This window comes from Phasianus colchicus, chromosome 7 (assembly GCF_987193195.1).
Source record: "Phasianus colchicus chromosome 7, bPhaCol1.hap1.1, whole genome shotgun sequence".
NCBI lineage: Eukaryota > Metazoa > Chordata > Aves > Galliformes > Phasianidae > Phasianus > Phasianus colchicus.
In genome coordinates this window covers 29,901,179-29,919,541 of record NC_143442.1, presented here as the reverse complement: position 1 = coordinate 29,919,541, position 18,363 = coordinate 29,901,179, and the positions used below count along the sequence as shown (strand labels likewise).

Below are 18,363 nucleotides of genomic sequence, written 5' to 3'. Positions count from 1 at the left end.
TGATTTCTCCTCACACAGAATGAAAAACTGACAAAAAAAATCATCCACAACGGCACAATTACTATCAAGGAGCCTTTTTTGTTTGATTTCCAGTGATGATTAGAATCTTATTTGAGAGATAAGTTGTTCACTTGCATGAAAGTATAAAGGATTTTAATATATTGTTGAGAACCTGGTGCAAAATGTACAGAAATAGCTGGAAAGTTCTTAGACTTAAACAGGGTTTAGATAAGAGTTGTTGAGCTATAGGAGGACAAAATTTTTGTACCGCTCATTTTTCCTGGAAGTAGTACATGAAAACCCCACAGGAATTAGAGATTTTTGTATTTCAAAACCAAAATACTTACAGAAAGATGGTCACTTTAAATGATCAAAGTATTACATAATCTCTCTCAAAGCATTATTAAAATACCATTCCCATAGCATCAGTTGGTCTTACTACCACCAAGCAGAAAAATAGTGTAAATGGAATCTTTCATTTGTAGGCTCTACACAGCTAGAAATACTCTAGCAGGTTGTAATTTTAAGGATAATAATACATTGTAATATATTTTGCAGTGCTTTTTGGCTTCAGCATATTTCAAAAATAGGCCAGTATTCCCATCTTAACAAAGTTATTACAGCTGTAACATTTTATGATACCGCTGTCAGAATAAGCTTACATGGCAGATGACTTTTTTTTTTTATAGAAGGACTTAGAAGTACCAGTCAAGGATTATGTCATCACAGCTTTATGGTAAGAACAGGAAGTAGGAGTGCCAGTCACAGATGAGAGACTACAAAATGACAGACAGAACTACATGGAAATAAGCAGAGAGGCACAGTTTAAAGTCAGAGCTAATCTACTGGCCAAAAACTGAGTATTTGGAGTTATCTCAGCATTGAGAGGAGTTACAATAATGGCCAGTCTTTTTTTTTTTTTTTTTTACTTTGTTACAATTTGGGTTATGAGGAGCAGAGAGCTCAGTGCAAATAGTAGAGAAGATTTTATCAAAATTTCTAAACATAAGGCTTAAAGCTTCTTGCAATTTTTAGTTGTTAATAAAACTTAGTTGAAATGAAGTGCACTTTACTGGAACTGAACTACAAGTTAATAGAAAAATAAATAGGAGATAAAATGCTTTCTAGTTTAAAGCAATAGAAATAGCAGTAGGTAACACCAGGATCTCTAGGACAAACTCAAATGGGAGGAGGAGGAGGAGGAGGAGTCATAGACCCTCCTGGATGCATTCAAGAATCATGTAGATGTTGTACTGAGGGACGTGGTGGACATGGTTTAGTGGGAACTATTGGTGATAGGTAAACAGTTAAACAGAATGATCTTAGAGGTCTTTTCCAACCTCAGTGATTCTATGCTTCTATGAACGTACACTGGAAAGATGTTTACAAGATCATACTCCTATTTCCAGTCTTGGAGAACTCACGTGGAACATTCTAATTCCTGACAGAAATAGCAATGCTTACACTTATTTTTAAAACAGTTAAGGCATTATTTACTTAAATTCTTAAGAAAAAATGAAAAATAGTGTAAGACCTCTGCAAATAAAATTTATCATTACATTGCACAGTAGGGTTACCAATTTCTCCATAAGCATGAGTCTAACTCATGTATTAAGTCCAATTATCATTTTCAAAGTTTTTATATAACTAAAATTCAGCACATGAATGTGAGTTTTACGTAGTCAGTCTCACAGAAATTCAGGTGAATATTCTCTACTCCATAAAAGACACCAGCAAACTTAAATACTCGGATGATGCAGTTTATTCCTTGGTTTGAGGTAAAGACATTGTCTCAGATCAAAAATAACTGAAAGGAATTATGGGCTGGACTCAGTTCTCTCTATACACACATGCTTTTTTTTTTTTTTTAACCAGAATTGTTCTGTTCCTATCTTCTTTTTTTAACCAAGTCTTCAGTAATTATGTTAAGTAACTGACATGGTAGCATTAATGTCATTACTTCGTTGCCACAGGAATAGATCATGACAAGTTTTTCAAAATATAATTTTCAAAAGGACAACACATATCCAGGAGCTCCTTTAATCCTAGATTGCATATTCCAACCTAGAAACTTAACTGAAAAAGCAAATAACAGAAAATGTCTTCACTGATTAGAAAAAATTAAATTAGTTCAGTGAAAAGGAGAATCATCAGGATTCATTTTGAAGGAAATAACCCAGAAGCAATCTCTATAACCAATAAAACACTTGGCTTACAAAACCAGCTGTTGGATGTAGGAAAACACTGTGCTGCCAGTGATTTTAGTCTGTAAGATGTATATAACTACAATCATGGCATGATATTGTTTATTCCTTTTTTAATTTTGTGGAATTTTTTTTTTTTTATCAGCTCCTCTTCTCACTACAGGAAGATGGAAAATCATGATGTTTGACTAAAAAGAGCTCAAGTTCACTGGAATTCTCTCTTCTACAAAACAAATATAGAAGAGCTAATATAAATCACATTTAAACTTAAAATCCAAGTCTATAGCTAATCACACCCTTTCAGAGGATGCGGATATCAAATAAAACCTGCTGACACTTCTACACTAAGTTCCACTGTTCCCTTTCCTTCACATCCCTGAGCCATGAGCATTTGCTCTGGTAGGTGAGTATGGAGTTCTAACTAGGGGAAAATAGGGGAAAAGTTTTCATAATATTTTGCATCGTAGTTCACATCATCAGGATTACATTTCCATTAATAAATACAAACAGCAAAGTGTATGCAGTTGGGGATATGGACCTCTTATTTTTACAGTTTCCCAAGGTAACATGCAAAGAGACAGAAGAATTAATGAAATACATTTCTAGCTAAGAACACTTTTCATTTTCTATTACAATTCTAACCTAGGAAAATAACAGGAAGTTTCAGGTTCCCTTCTGTATCCTCTTAAAATTTATTCTCTTTTGACTCTGCGGTCCAGAAATATTTTCATACCTTCATACTTTGTCTTAATGTTTTCCAGTAATTTATTCTAATATAAACATCAGTTTAGCATTCTTTTCAATTAAAGCAATGTACCAATCCTTCCTGTTGGAATTTTCTCTTTCCAAAGGTTTTTTTTTTTAGTCCTGCTAAGCTACACTTTGCTTTTTCTTCACAATGTTCCTTCCCTAATCCAACTTTCATCTATTCATATGAATACATTCACACATGGGATCAATTAATAGCATTTCAGTTTAATAGAAGACAGATAACGTGGTAAGGAGGGGAAGGCAAGTTAAAGGTTTAGAATTTTATGTAACCTACTGTCAGCATTTTATTAAACCTGCTTTTCACCCCTCTCAAAATACAGCCAATTTACCCACTGATCAGCTGCCATTTATGAAGACTTCAGGTGTGTGTTGGGATTTTCTCATCCTCATAGCATTACCCTCTTAGTAGATTTGGAATAAAGGCTAAACACTAAATGATTCAAAGTTTAAATCATGAAGTTGCCACATGCTTAGAGATGAGCACTGGTAAAACAAAAATGTAGAGAGTACTTAAAGACACTATGAAGTGCTTTCTGTATTGGTGCTACTATTGGAACTGAGTACCAGAATACATACATACAAGAGTATTTTCCCTACTGCAAAAAACCAATGAGCATAAAATTACAGTGACTAAAATTAATTACCTCTGTGTCAAAACTAGTCATGGAAAAAACTACACCGTAGTTACTGCTTACTTGCAGCCTGGCTCCTGTGGGATGATAGTTGTCTTCTGCCAGTGAAAACAAAATTGCCAGATGCGAACAACTGACTGGGATATTTTGATAGAGTCCTCCTCCTGGCACTGCTAATGGCACCACTGATTATTTACTTTTCCTCTTAAGAGTTAATATAAAGGAATCACCTGTGTCATATTCAGACAATACTACAGGAAGATTCTGCTGTTCACACTGTGGCACATTCATGCAGGCATTTCATTTTCAGTTGACAGGCATATGCCCTGAAAAATGCAATACTGATAAAAAAGTAAATAAGGCTGTTTTAAAAACGCACATTATATACATAATAAATCTGAATCAGCCACTCCCACTTAGAAAAGAAGCTATAATGTATAGCTATAGAAAAAAATAGGAAAGGGTTAAAAGAAAAATATTAAGAAATGTCTCGGTGGGGAAAAATAGGAAAAAACAATTTTTAGTGAAGGGTCTATTGAACGTAAGGAACTTCCCCAGACATGCTGAATTGTCTCCCTATAAGAAATACCCACAAAGTTTTGATTGATAGAAAATAGTGAAGGAAAAGGGTGATATCCAGAGACTGGAATGGGTCAGTTGGTTTGTTTTTTAATGAAAGAACTAGAAGTAAATCATTATTAATGAGGACACTCAAAACACATTAAAAGGAGATAAATGCAGCAGACTGTTAAGCTAGTACCAGCACAACACAACATCAACCAGGATTCACCTCCCAGTGGCCATTAAAAGTAAAGTTATGGCCCACATAAACTTCCATAAAACAGAGCAACATTTCCCTGGCAAAGGTTCTCTAGAAGCTCCTTCAGTCCTTTTTCAGAAGCCAAGAATTCTCTACAGTCCTTCCAGAAGTGAAACTATCTCATTCAGAAATCAGTTTCTGTCACTGGCCTCAAGAGATCCAGTCTACCTTCCTTCATCTTCTCACCACACATGCACTTGTATTGTTTTCTAATTCATTATATCAGGATTATTAACATACAAAAACAACCATTTACTTCCTTAGCAGTATATAAACTATTATCTGTTTTTGTCATTTCAGTGAAAATTTGCCTACAAAAAATTAGCAAAGCAAAACAGCAAAAATCCCTGGGGATTTTCATAGGCTGCACTTCTGGTATAGTTCCAGGAGCTGCAGGTAAGACTCACCTAGCGCTGGCTATATCACAACAGTTTTCTTTAAGGGAAGATGTGCAGGTTTATTGAAATAGCTGTATTTCAGTTGATACAAATTAGCAAATCACTGCTTAAACAAGTTACTATTAAAATCAACTGTCCTTTTGCAGCTGTTACGTTTTGTCCTTCCAGATCTAAAGAATTCAAGTATTATTGAATAAGCTGTCTTTTACATAGCAAAATGTTTTTTAACCTTTGGTTTGTTTACATGATAATGACCAAACTTCTACCCCAACATCTGAGTATGAAGAGTCTAGTGGAAGCTTATCTGCTGAAACCAGACAACTAATGAGTAATATTGAGCAAGTTTGAGAAGTACTCGAGGCAAGAAGCTTAGACTGCTAGTAGAGCCAATTTAAAATGTTCATAATGCCTATTTTGAACAAGCATTTATATTAAAGATTAATACAGGCATGTGGAAACACACTGAAATTCTTTGTGTAGTGCTAGGTTTCTTTTACACTTGTTTTTACACAGGCAATTGTACATATTAGGTTAAAATTAAGTTATGACGCTATTAATATAGCTTCAGCAGTTGAGCTAAATAAATCCAAAGATTGGTAGGAAAATATTAGAATAAAAATTTATTTTAGTACTGGAATTAAAACTGAATCATTAGGATTATCATATTTAGGGGAGCATAGAAAATGTCAAGCAAAGGAGAAGATACCAGTTTTTTAATTCCAGTTTGGTTCACAAGTTGCAGCCACCGCATGTCAGTAGCACTTCTCTCCAACAGATCAGCTCCAGGCGATGTCAGCTGCCCAGCAGCACGTTATCCCCACTCGGAGGCGCTAGCCCAGCCTTAGACACAGAGAAGAGACACTGCTAGCACGAACCGACACTGACCCCTGGTGCCAGCCGAGCCATTTGCACTGGGGCAAGGGTCCAACGTTACAGCCCAATGATGGGTTCTAATGCTTATCTGACCGTAAGATTAAGCAGTGCTGTGTCAGGGAGTAACTAGGGAAAAGAAAGGAAACAAAAAATGTCAAAGAATGTACTAAAAACCAGAATGCAGTGAGCGCCCACACTACCAGCATTTTTCCTGAAGTATACTTTTTCCAAAATGGCTGTTATTGTCAAAACAATTTGAACTGCAGCTAAAATCAAGAGATCACTGCTTTTGTGAGAAATGCATTAAGACTGCCTTCACCAGGATGTGCAGCTTACACACCAGATAGGCACAGCAGTGGTCCATACTCAGATCAGTGTTCAGGCCGTGGCTGCCATGAGCTCACCCTACTGCAGCCACTACAATCCATAGTTTGTGCCCTGAAGAATCACCATGTGCTACTTCTCCAAGGCAAATTGACCCTAGGCAGCAGGGTATGTAGCCCATGCTACAGGTTTAGAGTTTTCCTAAGGTAATGCCTGCTCTGTTACAGGAAACAGCCCACTATCAGGAATATCAAAGACAGGTTGAAAAATATCTACATTCCCCAAGGTAATTCAACAACTTTTCCAATGCTGTGAATAAGCAGAGTACAATGACTGTCTTCACTAATAACAAACAAGGGTTTATATTGCATTTGGTTCCACTACTAGCTGCTATCCCAAAAGTTTGGGACAGATGGACAAACCTGCCACAATTCCATGCCAGTCTCACTCTTCTCTCCTGTAACTAGCCAATGGAGAACTGTTTCCAAAGTGTAGCTGTTCTGTGCATTATCTTTGCAGCATGTTCTCATTCCCATAAGACGCTCTGCAGCCAGACTGTTGTAATAATATTTTTTGCAAGAACAGACTTGGAAAATAATGGCTTTTATTACTCCATCTTTGTGCCAGTGCAGAAAGAATCCTAACTAACCAGATGTTTCTTATTTCTTTTTCTAAGCTGCATTTTGGCTTTCAGTATTTCTAAAACTTGTGGGTTTCAAACAAAAAGGTTTGTGTTGCCCTTAAGAAATGCAAAGATTTTAAAACAATTGCCTTACTGGGACATCTAGAACTACACCAGCCCTCCCCACAGAGCAGACATTTTGGATAACTCCTGTAACCATACCTGCTTAAAGTGTCACAGAAACAGCAAGAAGCTCTGGAAGTCTCATGAACGGAAAAGCACTCATTATGAGAACTGAGATTGAGTGTTGTTAAAACACCGAAACCCCAGAACTATGTAGGGCCCTAACTTCACAGAGGAAAACACAGGAAAGTATTAAGGATCCTGAGGGAAGGGAAGTACAACACCATAAACCTTGAAAACCAATCTTGCTTTGTCATGTCAGTGCAAAGTGATATAGATTAGTTTTGATTTCAATTTAACTGAGATGGTAAGATCTATTTAGTACCATAGTTGCTACAGAAGGCATTATGGACATTTTTGACTTCCCTGTTTGCAAAAGATGCCAATATACATCAGTTCGCTAATCTCTAACTTCTGCTGTAAGAAATAATGTAAGTAGAGAAGGTACATAGTTTACAGCAGCTGATCTTACTGTCTACTTTTCAAATTCAGTGTGTGGCTTTACAAGAATACTACTTGAATTATGGATGGTGTTAAGCCCTACATTAGAAGTTTATACAGCCTCTTTAGAATAGCTAACTCAAAGGACATGGAAAATAAAGTGAAATTCTCATACCCTGTATAACAGGCAAGACAGAATGAATTCACTGGAGTAGAGGAATTAAACTAATCAGCAGCGAACAGCTGTGGAGCAAGCAATACCAAATGAAAAACCCACCATATCTTTTTTAAATAGTGAACTGCACAGTAGGTTTTTGTAAAAGTTCCATCACAGTGCAGTATGCAAAGACCTAACTCAACCTATCCTCTTTGGCTTATTTTCCTATGGATTTTTTACTGTCAGACTAGCAGTTTTCTAAGCTAGGGTAGGTCATTTGTTTTCTTACTTAATGACCTGCTCAACCAACAAGCAGACATAGTTGGCTATTCAGTCATTTGTCTCACTACAAAATGTTCCCATTGCATCCTCAGTGCCAAAGAAACTCATCTTTTTTGAATTATTCCTTCACTTGCACACTGGTTGTTGACTTTTACATCTTTAAATCTAGTAAATATAAACATTCAGAAATACATGCACATGGCCAGGCTCCCTGTGATACAATACTCAAGCATAGTGAAAAAGAGCCTCAGTATGGGACATGGCAGTGAAAAATACAACACCAAGCCACAGATTTGCATTCATGTTTGTATTCCTGAAATCCCACATTTTTCTATCAGTATATGTAGAAACTCAGGACACAATTTCAGATTTGTGCAGTCTCCCTGAAGTGAAGTATTCTTGTGCGGTTTTCTGTTTTTAAGGCTAGATTCTACACCTAAGAATACTACCCTTAGGAGAAGACAAACAAATGTAGGGTTTTTTCCAATCATTTACTAGGACAGGATTGATGGTTGGGAAAAGTGTACCTTTTGTGCCAGCTGGAGACCAAACTAATGCTGAACTGTCTTCAGACTTCAACTGAGTTCACTAGAAAAGGAGAGGGACAGCCTCCAGTACAAAAGCTAAAAGCTCAGTGAATGTGGAGTTGACTCTGTGTAGTGTTAACATACATCTACATCTCTGAAGATTTTCATTCAGGAAAGCTGTCCTCACTTGCTTCCTCTTCAAGTCCTCCTGGATTACTAAAGAACGTTACCAAACAGTCAACAATTGTAATTAACAGTTGTTTACTGTCTCCTTCCTGAATCTGCTGTGACACAGAAGCCTGGCTCCTTACCAAAGGTACTTGCACAGAGTTTCTGTTACCTTCCCTATCTCACACAGCTCAGGGAACATCGAGCATCCCATGGTGACAGATGCTGTTGTGCCTTGCACCCTCATCAGTAGCCACCACAAAGTTAACTGGCATGAAGGTGACCCAAAGAGACAAAGATTTTCAACAACGCAGGGCAGAAGCATAATGCAAGACCTAAACTGCTCCCTTGTTCATAATCAACAGCATTAAGGTCTTGAAGATTTAAGGTTTAATATATATACTTAAATAACTTTTATTGACCAGAACTTTTCACAGGGGCTACAGAACAAACATGAATATTGTTGCTCTTTCTACTGCCTCTGCAGTACAACAGCCAGTTTCTAAATACTATTAAATGAAATATGCAAATGGTGTCCAAAATAAAATTATAGGAATCATAGTAAGCATCCCAAGACCAACTTCAGTCTACTGCACTTCTTGAAGCTTCACTAATTTTGGTTAAATGTGAACTTGCTATCAGCAATAATATTGTTGGGCTTCAGTGCAGTTCACTAGGACATGATTTTAGCTCTAAATATAATACTTCAGTAGTATCTGTTCCAAGAAAACGTCAGAAAACATAACAGTTTTCTCAGCAGTCTACTTAGATTTCTATATGAGTTTTAGAAAATATAGCTCCACCTGTCCATACAATCACTAGCCAGCTCTCTAATTCCAGCAAGCACTTAGAGTCTGCATTTCTAGCCTTTTCATGGTTTGCCAAGTCCAAACATCAGACTGGGTGGTAATCCCACACCAGGCCTAAGACACCTCGTGATACCACATGGATTATAAGTAGCTGTGAATAACAGCCCAACTCAAATCCCAAGGAGGAGCATCTCCCAGTCATGCTGCTCTAGAAGTTACTATATGCAAAGAAATGGTTCCAGTGCCTCTACCATTTATACCACTTACCTTGCCCAATCCCATTTATACGTCAGATTTCAAAATTTGTTTCCAGAGCTCTGCTGATCCCCGACAGCCACTAAGCAGCAGCTATTTTCTTTTTGGCAACTTATATAAAACATTATAAAAATGCGGGGTGCTTTCCCAACAAAACCATTTATCAACAGACCACGCATTCCCTTATGCACAACGGTTCAACTGTAATTTCCGTTACGAGAACATGAAATCTAGAAGAGATTACCAGAGGAAACCAAGAGTCTGCCACCCTTGAGACCTTCACACTCCTAAGTCGGAGGCATAGCACTTTCTCCAATACTATTTTTCTTTTAAGCATCCTTATACGTGCAGGAAGAAAAAATACCCCACTCTATAAAAGATTTGCTTTTTAACATTAATTCAAAAAGATATGCATATGTACTTGTATACATACAAAAATCTTACAGCTGCTCCAATTAGTTTGGGTGGCTGATCAAGTGAAACGGCTGTGGAGTCTTCCCTTGTTACTTTCAAACAAAACAGGTGGGCTGATCATAGCAATATACATCACCACTCTGCTGATAGCAATGGAAAAACCATCTGCTGTGCAAGAGTTTTGAGTATTAAGCTCAATGGTGGGCATGAAAGTCTGGAGTGTATCCACACCTGGAAAGCTTTATTACACCCATGTGAACACAGTGACACAGAGAGAATAGAGTTGTTCTAGGTTTGATTCCAAAACTATCACAACATCTCTCTCATTAACTCTTCACATTTGCCCTTTCTGACAAGAAACAGATCTCTAGTATAATTAAAGAATACTGACTTAAATAATCTAACACTGGATTTTTTGCCACTACTATTCATACGTTCCTCCTGTTTTACTCTGATATTTGAATAGGAGCCTGAAAAAAGGTCTCAGATTTGTTTGTTATAGGCTGCCTAAAAAAAGCCCTGAAAAACAATGGATTTTTCCTTACATAAACCATGTGTGTTGTACTCTGTAATCCACCATAGACATGAATTGTTCTTGTTCCATAGATATAGCAGCCACTACTGTTAAGGAATTGTATGCATATTTTTGTAAGGAAGATACAAATACCATGAATTCAAGCAAACTTACCTTTAAAACCACCTTGAAGAGTAGCTCATAATTTATAGAGAAGAACAAAGCTACTTGGCACAGATGTTTACATAGAACAGCCATTAAGGACAACACAGTAACTGATTCTACCAAGACAACACAAAATTTCTAAGCACACAAACAATTCCATTTTCCACAATTCTCAAGCCATTGGTGACTTTGTTTTAATTTAGAGTTTAGAAAAAATTAAGTTTTTCTAGTACCTGCAAAAATACTGCAATTAATGTAAACTTAGAGAGGGTCAGAAGAGAATATTTAAAGACAGATGAAAAACATTTCCTCTGGTCAAAATAGAATTTTATGAGATACATATTTGAGGTCCTTTATTCAAATCCCATGAAGTGTCTGAAAGAGAGTTTAAACTGAAAACGGCAGCTGATAATCTGGAGATCTATGTGGTTACTGACATTAAATGACTTAAGACTGTTACTATATTTCAGAGTGTAATACTTAGAAGTACACTGCTGTTACAAATGTTTTGATTTTAAGTATAAAAGGAAAGCTTGGGTTACATTTGTCCAGCCAGATTTTAGAAAAAAGTGACGAAAAACCCCTATTACAGTCATTACCATCATGCATGCTTTGAGGTATTTTTTAAGCCACTGCATCTTTCTATAAAGGATTTCAAATTCAACATACTACAGAAGCCCAAAAGCATTCTGACAGTTTAAAATATAAAATTAAGTTAGCAGAATACATTCATGTACATAAATAACCCCTTCATTTACTTCACTTCTCAAGTCCAGGCACATCTCTTCAAGTTTCTTCATTTGCTATTCATCAGTCTGCAGAAAAACATTACTTCTGTTGCCTGAAAAAAGGTAAGAACTTGAAGGCTGCTTTCTTGACAGTCCACACTGTTAAGACAAGCAGTGATCAAAGTCAAGCTAATTAATGATATCAATAATTGTTCTGTTTGAATATACCATTACTATACTTGTCTCCTACAAACAAAAATCAAGAGCTTCAAATCTATAAATGAACTGTGCTACTGCAGGAAGTTTAAAGAAGTTAGAAAAGTCAGTAAGGTTGACACTGCAATCCAGGCTGTGAGAAATGGGTATGTTCTACTGCCTTGTATTAAAAGCAGAAAAGACTACATATTTGTTTTTCCTGTCGTAATGCTGTAACAACAGAAAGCACAGCAATGACAGCACAGTGGCAAGGTCCTAGGCACCAGCAAGTAAGGACTTGCTCAAATGCTACACACACAGAAATAAAAGAATGAAGCTGCTTACCTTGAGAAGGCCCCAGGTACACAAGGGTCTCCAGCAAGATGTGCTTACCTCCACTGCCAACCCTCAAATGAGGTCTGGGAAGGGTGGATCCTGGCTCCTCTCCTTCCAGTCAATCAGATGCATTGCATGCACCTGAGCTCTCCTGGGTTGGCCCTGCCTTCCCACCAGGTGCTCAATCACTGCATCAAGCTGTGACTTGCATTTCCTCTTCACCCATGTTATACACACATGCTTTCTCAAGCACACATCAGAAAGTTATCACTTCAGAATAACACAGATTAAAATGGTTTTACCTACACATGATGGTAGGCTGCCTTGAGAAAAACCAACAGAATAAGCTGAAATACATAAATGATTTTCAACTAAAACATAAGTGACTTACTAGTCAAGTGAACAACTCCATCATAAGCTTCTGATATAAGAAAGCCAGTTCAAACAAATTTGATCAATGCTAGAGCTTAACTTTACTGAGAACCAAAAAAGGAAATCAATTCAGATTAAATGTTATTTTAACTGATTGCTCTGCAATGTCTCTACAAAAATTCTCTTGCAGATTAGTGGTCTGCCTGTAAAAACGAAACTTCAAAAAGATCCAACATGTGGTTTGCAGATCAAATATTTCACAGCTTCGTAGTTAGAGTTCTGTTTGTTTGTTTTAAGAGAAAAAACCATATATACCATGTGCCACATTATTAATGTGCACAGACCTGGTCATCTGGCATGTAAGCACAGCCTAATTTTTAAACCTTTTCCTGCCCTGTTGCAATGTTACAATTTCACTGTCATCAATTTATGAAGCATTCATTAAAGTATCAGTAACATAGGAAACAAAGACTAACAAGAAAGGAATTTTGGAGAAAATCTTCTATAAAGCCTTCATATTCATTTCCCTAGGAAAAGTTCAGCCTTTTAAAAAAAACAAAATAGAGATAAAAGTCAAGTCAACAAGAGCCAGGCAATTATTTGCATTCTTATGCACATGCAAACTCTAAGTAGCAAACAGAGGGAATCCAATCAACGTTTCTACTTAAAGCACAAAGAACAGGAGAGAACAATTTCTGCCTCTAGATACTTCTGTAAGTAGTCCCGTAGGTGGCAGAAGATTATCCATGTCTCACTTATTCCAGGACGATGAGAGTTTACACAGGTAAGCATTTGCCCGTACAGTTTCCCTTGCTGATTCTCAGTAACACACAGACATGTCTTTGGTGGCAGATTTCACAAATGGTTGCAAAACTCAAGAAATCGAGGGACCTTTCTGTCCTTTCATACTGTAATTTTTTTTAATCTCCTCTCCACCATTTTCAGTGAATTGTTTAGGGGTAGATAAACTAACAATATGTATTTGATTCAACAGTTTGAGTTGGCAATTAAGTTTCCTTGTGCAGACAAACTCAGCCTACATTTACAGTTAATATTATTAACATCTCCAAAAACTAACTATACAAAGTTCTACAGGTGTCTGCTATGCTAACACAGTTAATGAAGCATTTCTCATGTCAAAAAAAAAAAATCACAATTTCACATACTAGGAACCCCACCTTACATTTCAGAAAATATTTCATATGATCAGTAATTATTCATACTAACTGGTACTTCCACAAGCTAAGTTCTATTAATTATTGGTTTTCTTGGGCTAGTGGCAAAATTTCTTAAAACAATTACATTTCAAAGCTCTATTTCTGATCAGAGATTATTTCTTATTAGGTGCAGTTATTTCCACAATGTATTATATCCATATGAAACCACTTGTTTCTAATAGGTTGGCAATCATTTCCAGTAGCAGAAATGTAGCCTTACAAATGTTACTAAGTTGGTTTTGTCCCAGAAATTTTTAACATGAAAGAATTGTTGTTTTACTGTCAAAAAAGGATGGTAAGCATAACTAGATGGAGAGATCTACCAGAAGTTCCTGTATTTTTCTTTCTCACAGAAGCATTTTCTGCAGTGGCAGTTCAGTAGTCAGCTACCCAGTGTTTCTGATGATAAACCTATTTTTGCAAGAAATGGTCCTGCAACACACTTTTATAAAAAGCCAGCAGCAGTCATCAACACAGCTGTTTATATTGAAATCAGTCAGTTCCATTATAAGCAAAGGTAAAATAGTTACTAAGTATTTTTATGGTGCTTGTTATGAATGTAAGTCCTCAATTAAACTCAGAATTACAGCTGTAACATGACAAAGAGACAGTGCAGAAGGTGAAGAGATGTAAGCACCTCTCCTAGGCATAAGCTGGCACCAGCACACTGAAGGTTTAAAGACAGACAAAAGTCCATGGAAGTGTTTTCTGCTGTTCCAGACAAATCTTACAGAAGCGTGAAGTCAAGATAAAAATTAAAGTTATTGATTTACAAAGCAGCATGTTCAAAGGAGTATCAACGAAAATCAGAGTCGAACTTGAGTGTTTTTCTTAGACTGCAAAGAACTTCAGATGACTCTTTGATTTCTTTTTATGGGTTCAAAGCCAGTTGGATATAATTTCTGGAATAGCTACAAGTGTTTATGTAGGTTTTGTTTTTTTTTTTCCCCTCTCCTGCCGTAGTTTTATAGTCCCTTTTGAGGAGCAAAGAAAACAAACCAACCTCTCCTTTCCACTGCCTCATAACAAAGCTTTTCCAAGTGCCAAGCTTCGGATCTATCTGAATGATTTGTGAGGCAACTTTGAAGCGGGAAAAGCACAGCACTGTTATTGTTACTTGCACTAAAGTAAATCAACTGATGTTTGAAAATAAACCCTTAAAAGAGCAAAGAAGTTGGGCAAGACAATAGAAAGGTTAAATAAAGGAGCTCATCAGAGAAGTACAAAGCCTGTTTCATTTTCATGTCTTTGAAAGCTGCTGTTATCTATCTAATCAAGTTTTCCTGCTATGTACATTAAACTGATGGAAGTTAAAGCTACAGTGTATGAACATTTATAAAAGACTTTGTAGCTCCTAAGTTTCGTATGGAAGGTCCATCACGCCCTAAAAAGCTATATTATGTGAGCAGACAATTGCATTTTTGAAATAACACATTGAAAGCCAGAAACACAGTTTATGCCTACATTTAAGATGCTTGCTCAAAAAAGCATAATTAGCTCTATTGTAAAACATACTTATAGAAAAGCTAAGAAGTAAAAGGCATCCTCTGCTCAGTAATGTATGAGATGATCTGTAGATTGCTCTCACAGCTCTGCAACAACTGAATAGTCACATTGAGCATAGTGAGCAGTCATATGTATAAAGATATATATTAAAATGAAGAACACGTCATGGAAATCCCATGGAAGCACCATCCTGTATTTGTGTTGTTCTACTTTCAAGACAAAACAAAAATCATTGTACCAATTTTGCTAGCCTCATTGTTTTCTGGCAGAATGTCACACACAAATACCAGTTCAGCTTCAGCACAACAGCAAATAAACTGGGAGTGGAATTTTAAAAAAGCAGACAAAATCAAAAACTAAGTTGACTGAATTGAGGTTTTCTATAGGAAAAATACAAAATCTCTAGACTTTCTTTTAAGAGAAACCAAGGAAGCAAGTAGAATAAGAGTTGAGATAATACAAGGATTTAAACACTGAAGGGGAATACTCCAAATGCTGAAGCACTGCTATGAAGTTCACAGGTGCACATGCTTCCTTATAATGAAATTAAGGACTTCACTGTCAGCTGATACAACTCCTGAAAGCCTTGTTCTTTAATTAAAAACACTAATGTGAGCAAAACAGTGTCATTAAGTCTATGAATCTACACACACAAGAAAACAGGCTATGAGAGGCTATTAGCCATAACTCTCAATTTTGACTTGAAAGAGATCTTGGAAACTGGTTCTGAAGGAGCAAGAGACTCAGTTATTAAATAAAATTTATTTTCACATCTGATTCTCTTACAAACTTATAAGGTTTGGATTCTCATCTGTATGGAGAGTTTCAGTGGAATCAGAAGTGGGATTACAAAAATCAGAAGTAGGGTTGGTTTTTTTTTTTAGCTGTAACACCACATCCTGTGCCACTGAATACACTGTGGATGGAAAAGTTTGATAGCACAGAATGTTCCAAAAGCTGGTAGAAAAGAAAATGTGGTGTTTCTCCTGCTACAACTAAGCTTTCTTTGCAAACACAGTCCAAAGCATGATCAAGTTAGAGTTGATCAAGAACCACATAGAATTTGAATCTAAAGTGAGATGCATTTGGTTTTTTGAAGTGCTTTATCTGTATTTATTCACAATTCAGAAACAATGGCAACTTCCTTTCCATAACATCTGTTTTCAGCAACAGCAAAAGATCACAGTAACACAAATAGTCTATAGATTCTAGATGGAGTTGGATAATTTTCACATTAAAAAGTTTAACTTTTAAGTTTAGAGGAAAATTATCCATAAACTGGAAAGATTTTGAGAGCTTCTTGGGTCACACCATCCAGAACAAGGGAGAGAAAAATTGCCAGGTGTTCTACACCAGTGATTACAGACATGCACAGGCAGCCCAGTTCTTAGCCCTCAGAAGGCATCTCTAGCTCCAGGACTCTCACTCCCATTTTCATTACCTAGCAGCAGCATCTGAGATGTCACAGATTCCCAAGCCTCTTCAGAGAGGTCTAAGAAATAAATGCACTAGTATTTGTTTTACAAAGATTTGGGTAGACTAATAATAAATAGTGCTCTGAACAACAGTAATATCAACTCCATTAACATGATCACATTTGGAACATGTATTGCTGCCTGTTTTGCAGTAGTGTTTTGAAAACAAATGACAGATTAGAAAAGTTATGGAAAAACAGACTTCGCAGTTGAACAAGTCTACCACCTTCTTCAGATTTCTACCAACTTCTATTTTAGAAGTTATTTACCTGGCAGCTGCTACACTTGGCCTTTTATCTGTTCCACAGCACTGACTGACCATCTGACACACACTCACTGCTGGCCAATTCGCTGTGTGCCTTTTCCAGTGACTGTGCAACTCTGCTTTTGACTGATATCATGGCTCTCACTCCTGAAGACACACTAAAAATAAGGCAGCCATTCAAAAGCCTCTGCTGCTATCCACAGCAGGAATACACAATTGTAAAAGTAAGCTACATCTTATAAATGGATTCTGCTGTGCATTATCTGCTTACAGAGCAATGCTATATATTAGCCAAACTGCACACAGTTTAAGAGCTTTTAAACTCCAGAACAACACTGCAGCATTAGAAGCACAGCAGTTCTCCTTTAGACATTCTCTGATCACAGCTGTAGCCATAAAAATACTAAATCAATGCAATTTAAGAAAAGTACTATTTAAATAACATTCTCTCAATAATTAAATATTTTAAGTCATTATAACACAAAATTTTAAAAAATGACACATTCTGCTTAAAAATGCTTAATCAGGAATCAGTCTGGAACTAAAAAACAACAAAAAACTCAGTTCTTTTGAATTGGAATGTCTTAAGGAATGTTGCATAAAGACTAAAAGCTTTAAAAAATGCACTTGACGCAGATCAAAAAACTAATTACCAAAAATCCATTAAACACTCATTTTGTAGCATATGCATATTTGAGACAGATGGACAGAAATAACTCAAGCATGCTTGGCAAATGGTTGATGATTATGCTTCCTTTAACTTCAAAGAAATATCATTAACAGGTCTCAACCATGATAAGGCCAGCTAAAGAGTTAACCCTGCTCACCTGTTATCCAGTCCTCCACCTATTGTAGAATACCAGCTAAAGCAAGAAACAAATGAAACATACTGTTTTCTATTGGTCCACAGAAGCTTAAACAGGTGCTATAAGGAATCTACATATGACTCACATTCTGCATACTCAGCTAAGAACAACTTCCAAGGAAATTCAACAAAATTGTCTCTGGATTCTAAATCTCAGGGGCAGCTGGCTAAAAAAAGTGAAGTAATACTAATAAATATAGACTTGATATTGGAGATTCTTCAGAGATACAGATTATTCATTTTTCTATTATTTTCAACTACACAAAAATACAGTGATGGACATAATGCTCTATCTATCTTGTCACCAACAAAAGCAAGAGCATGTGTCACAAAATAATCACAATTACAAACTTACTAACCTACTACATGATCATGAGATAAAACTGCTCTTTGTGGGAGACTTTCAATCACTCAGTACAAATAGGGTAGCTGAAGAAAGTGACATGCATTATTTCCTGTAGTCAACTGTATTTTGTGAGCTTCTAACCAAGAAAAATTCAAATATCAGCCAAAATAATCATTCTTAAAGACCAAATAATGAATTTGAATAATTTTTTCAAATATAAAATGAGGCTTTTCTTTTATGTATCTAACAAGTAGAGCCCTTTTAAAAACACCATATTTTCAGAGAAGCACAAGGGATTAAGAGAAGATAATCTCACTGCTGACCAAGGCCAGATGGAAACAAGAATGCAAAATATTTGCGTTAAGAGCATTTCACTGGAAAAACCCCAAACCACTTTATAAAAAGACAGTCTGTGAACTGCAAAGGTCATGCACATAAGAGGGCTGCCCCAAAAGTAGCACCTCTTATTTCATTACATTGGCCCATGAAGTCTCTGACT

General features: G+C 36.5%; 1 protein-coding gene across 1 annotated transcript in view; it reads right to left on the bottom strand.

The window, feature by feature from the left end:
• Nucleotides 1-16,789, bottom strand: part of COL5A2 (collagen type V alpha 2 chain) — a 150,310-nt gene extending 133,521 nt beyond the window's left edge. Inside the window, exons 1-2 of the mRNA XM_090144596.1 lie at nucleotides 16,708-16,789; nucleotides 11,828-11,870 (exon numbers count right to left, since the gene is read on the bottom strand). Of these exons, the coding sequence (XP_090000722.1) occupies nucleotides 11,828-11,870; nucleotides 16,708-16,789 (125 nt within the window). The remainder of the gene's footprint in view (nucleotides 1-11,827; nucleotides 11,871-16,707) is intronic.
• Between the last annotated feature and the right edge of the window lie 1,574 nt (nucleotides 16,790-18,363).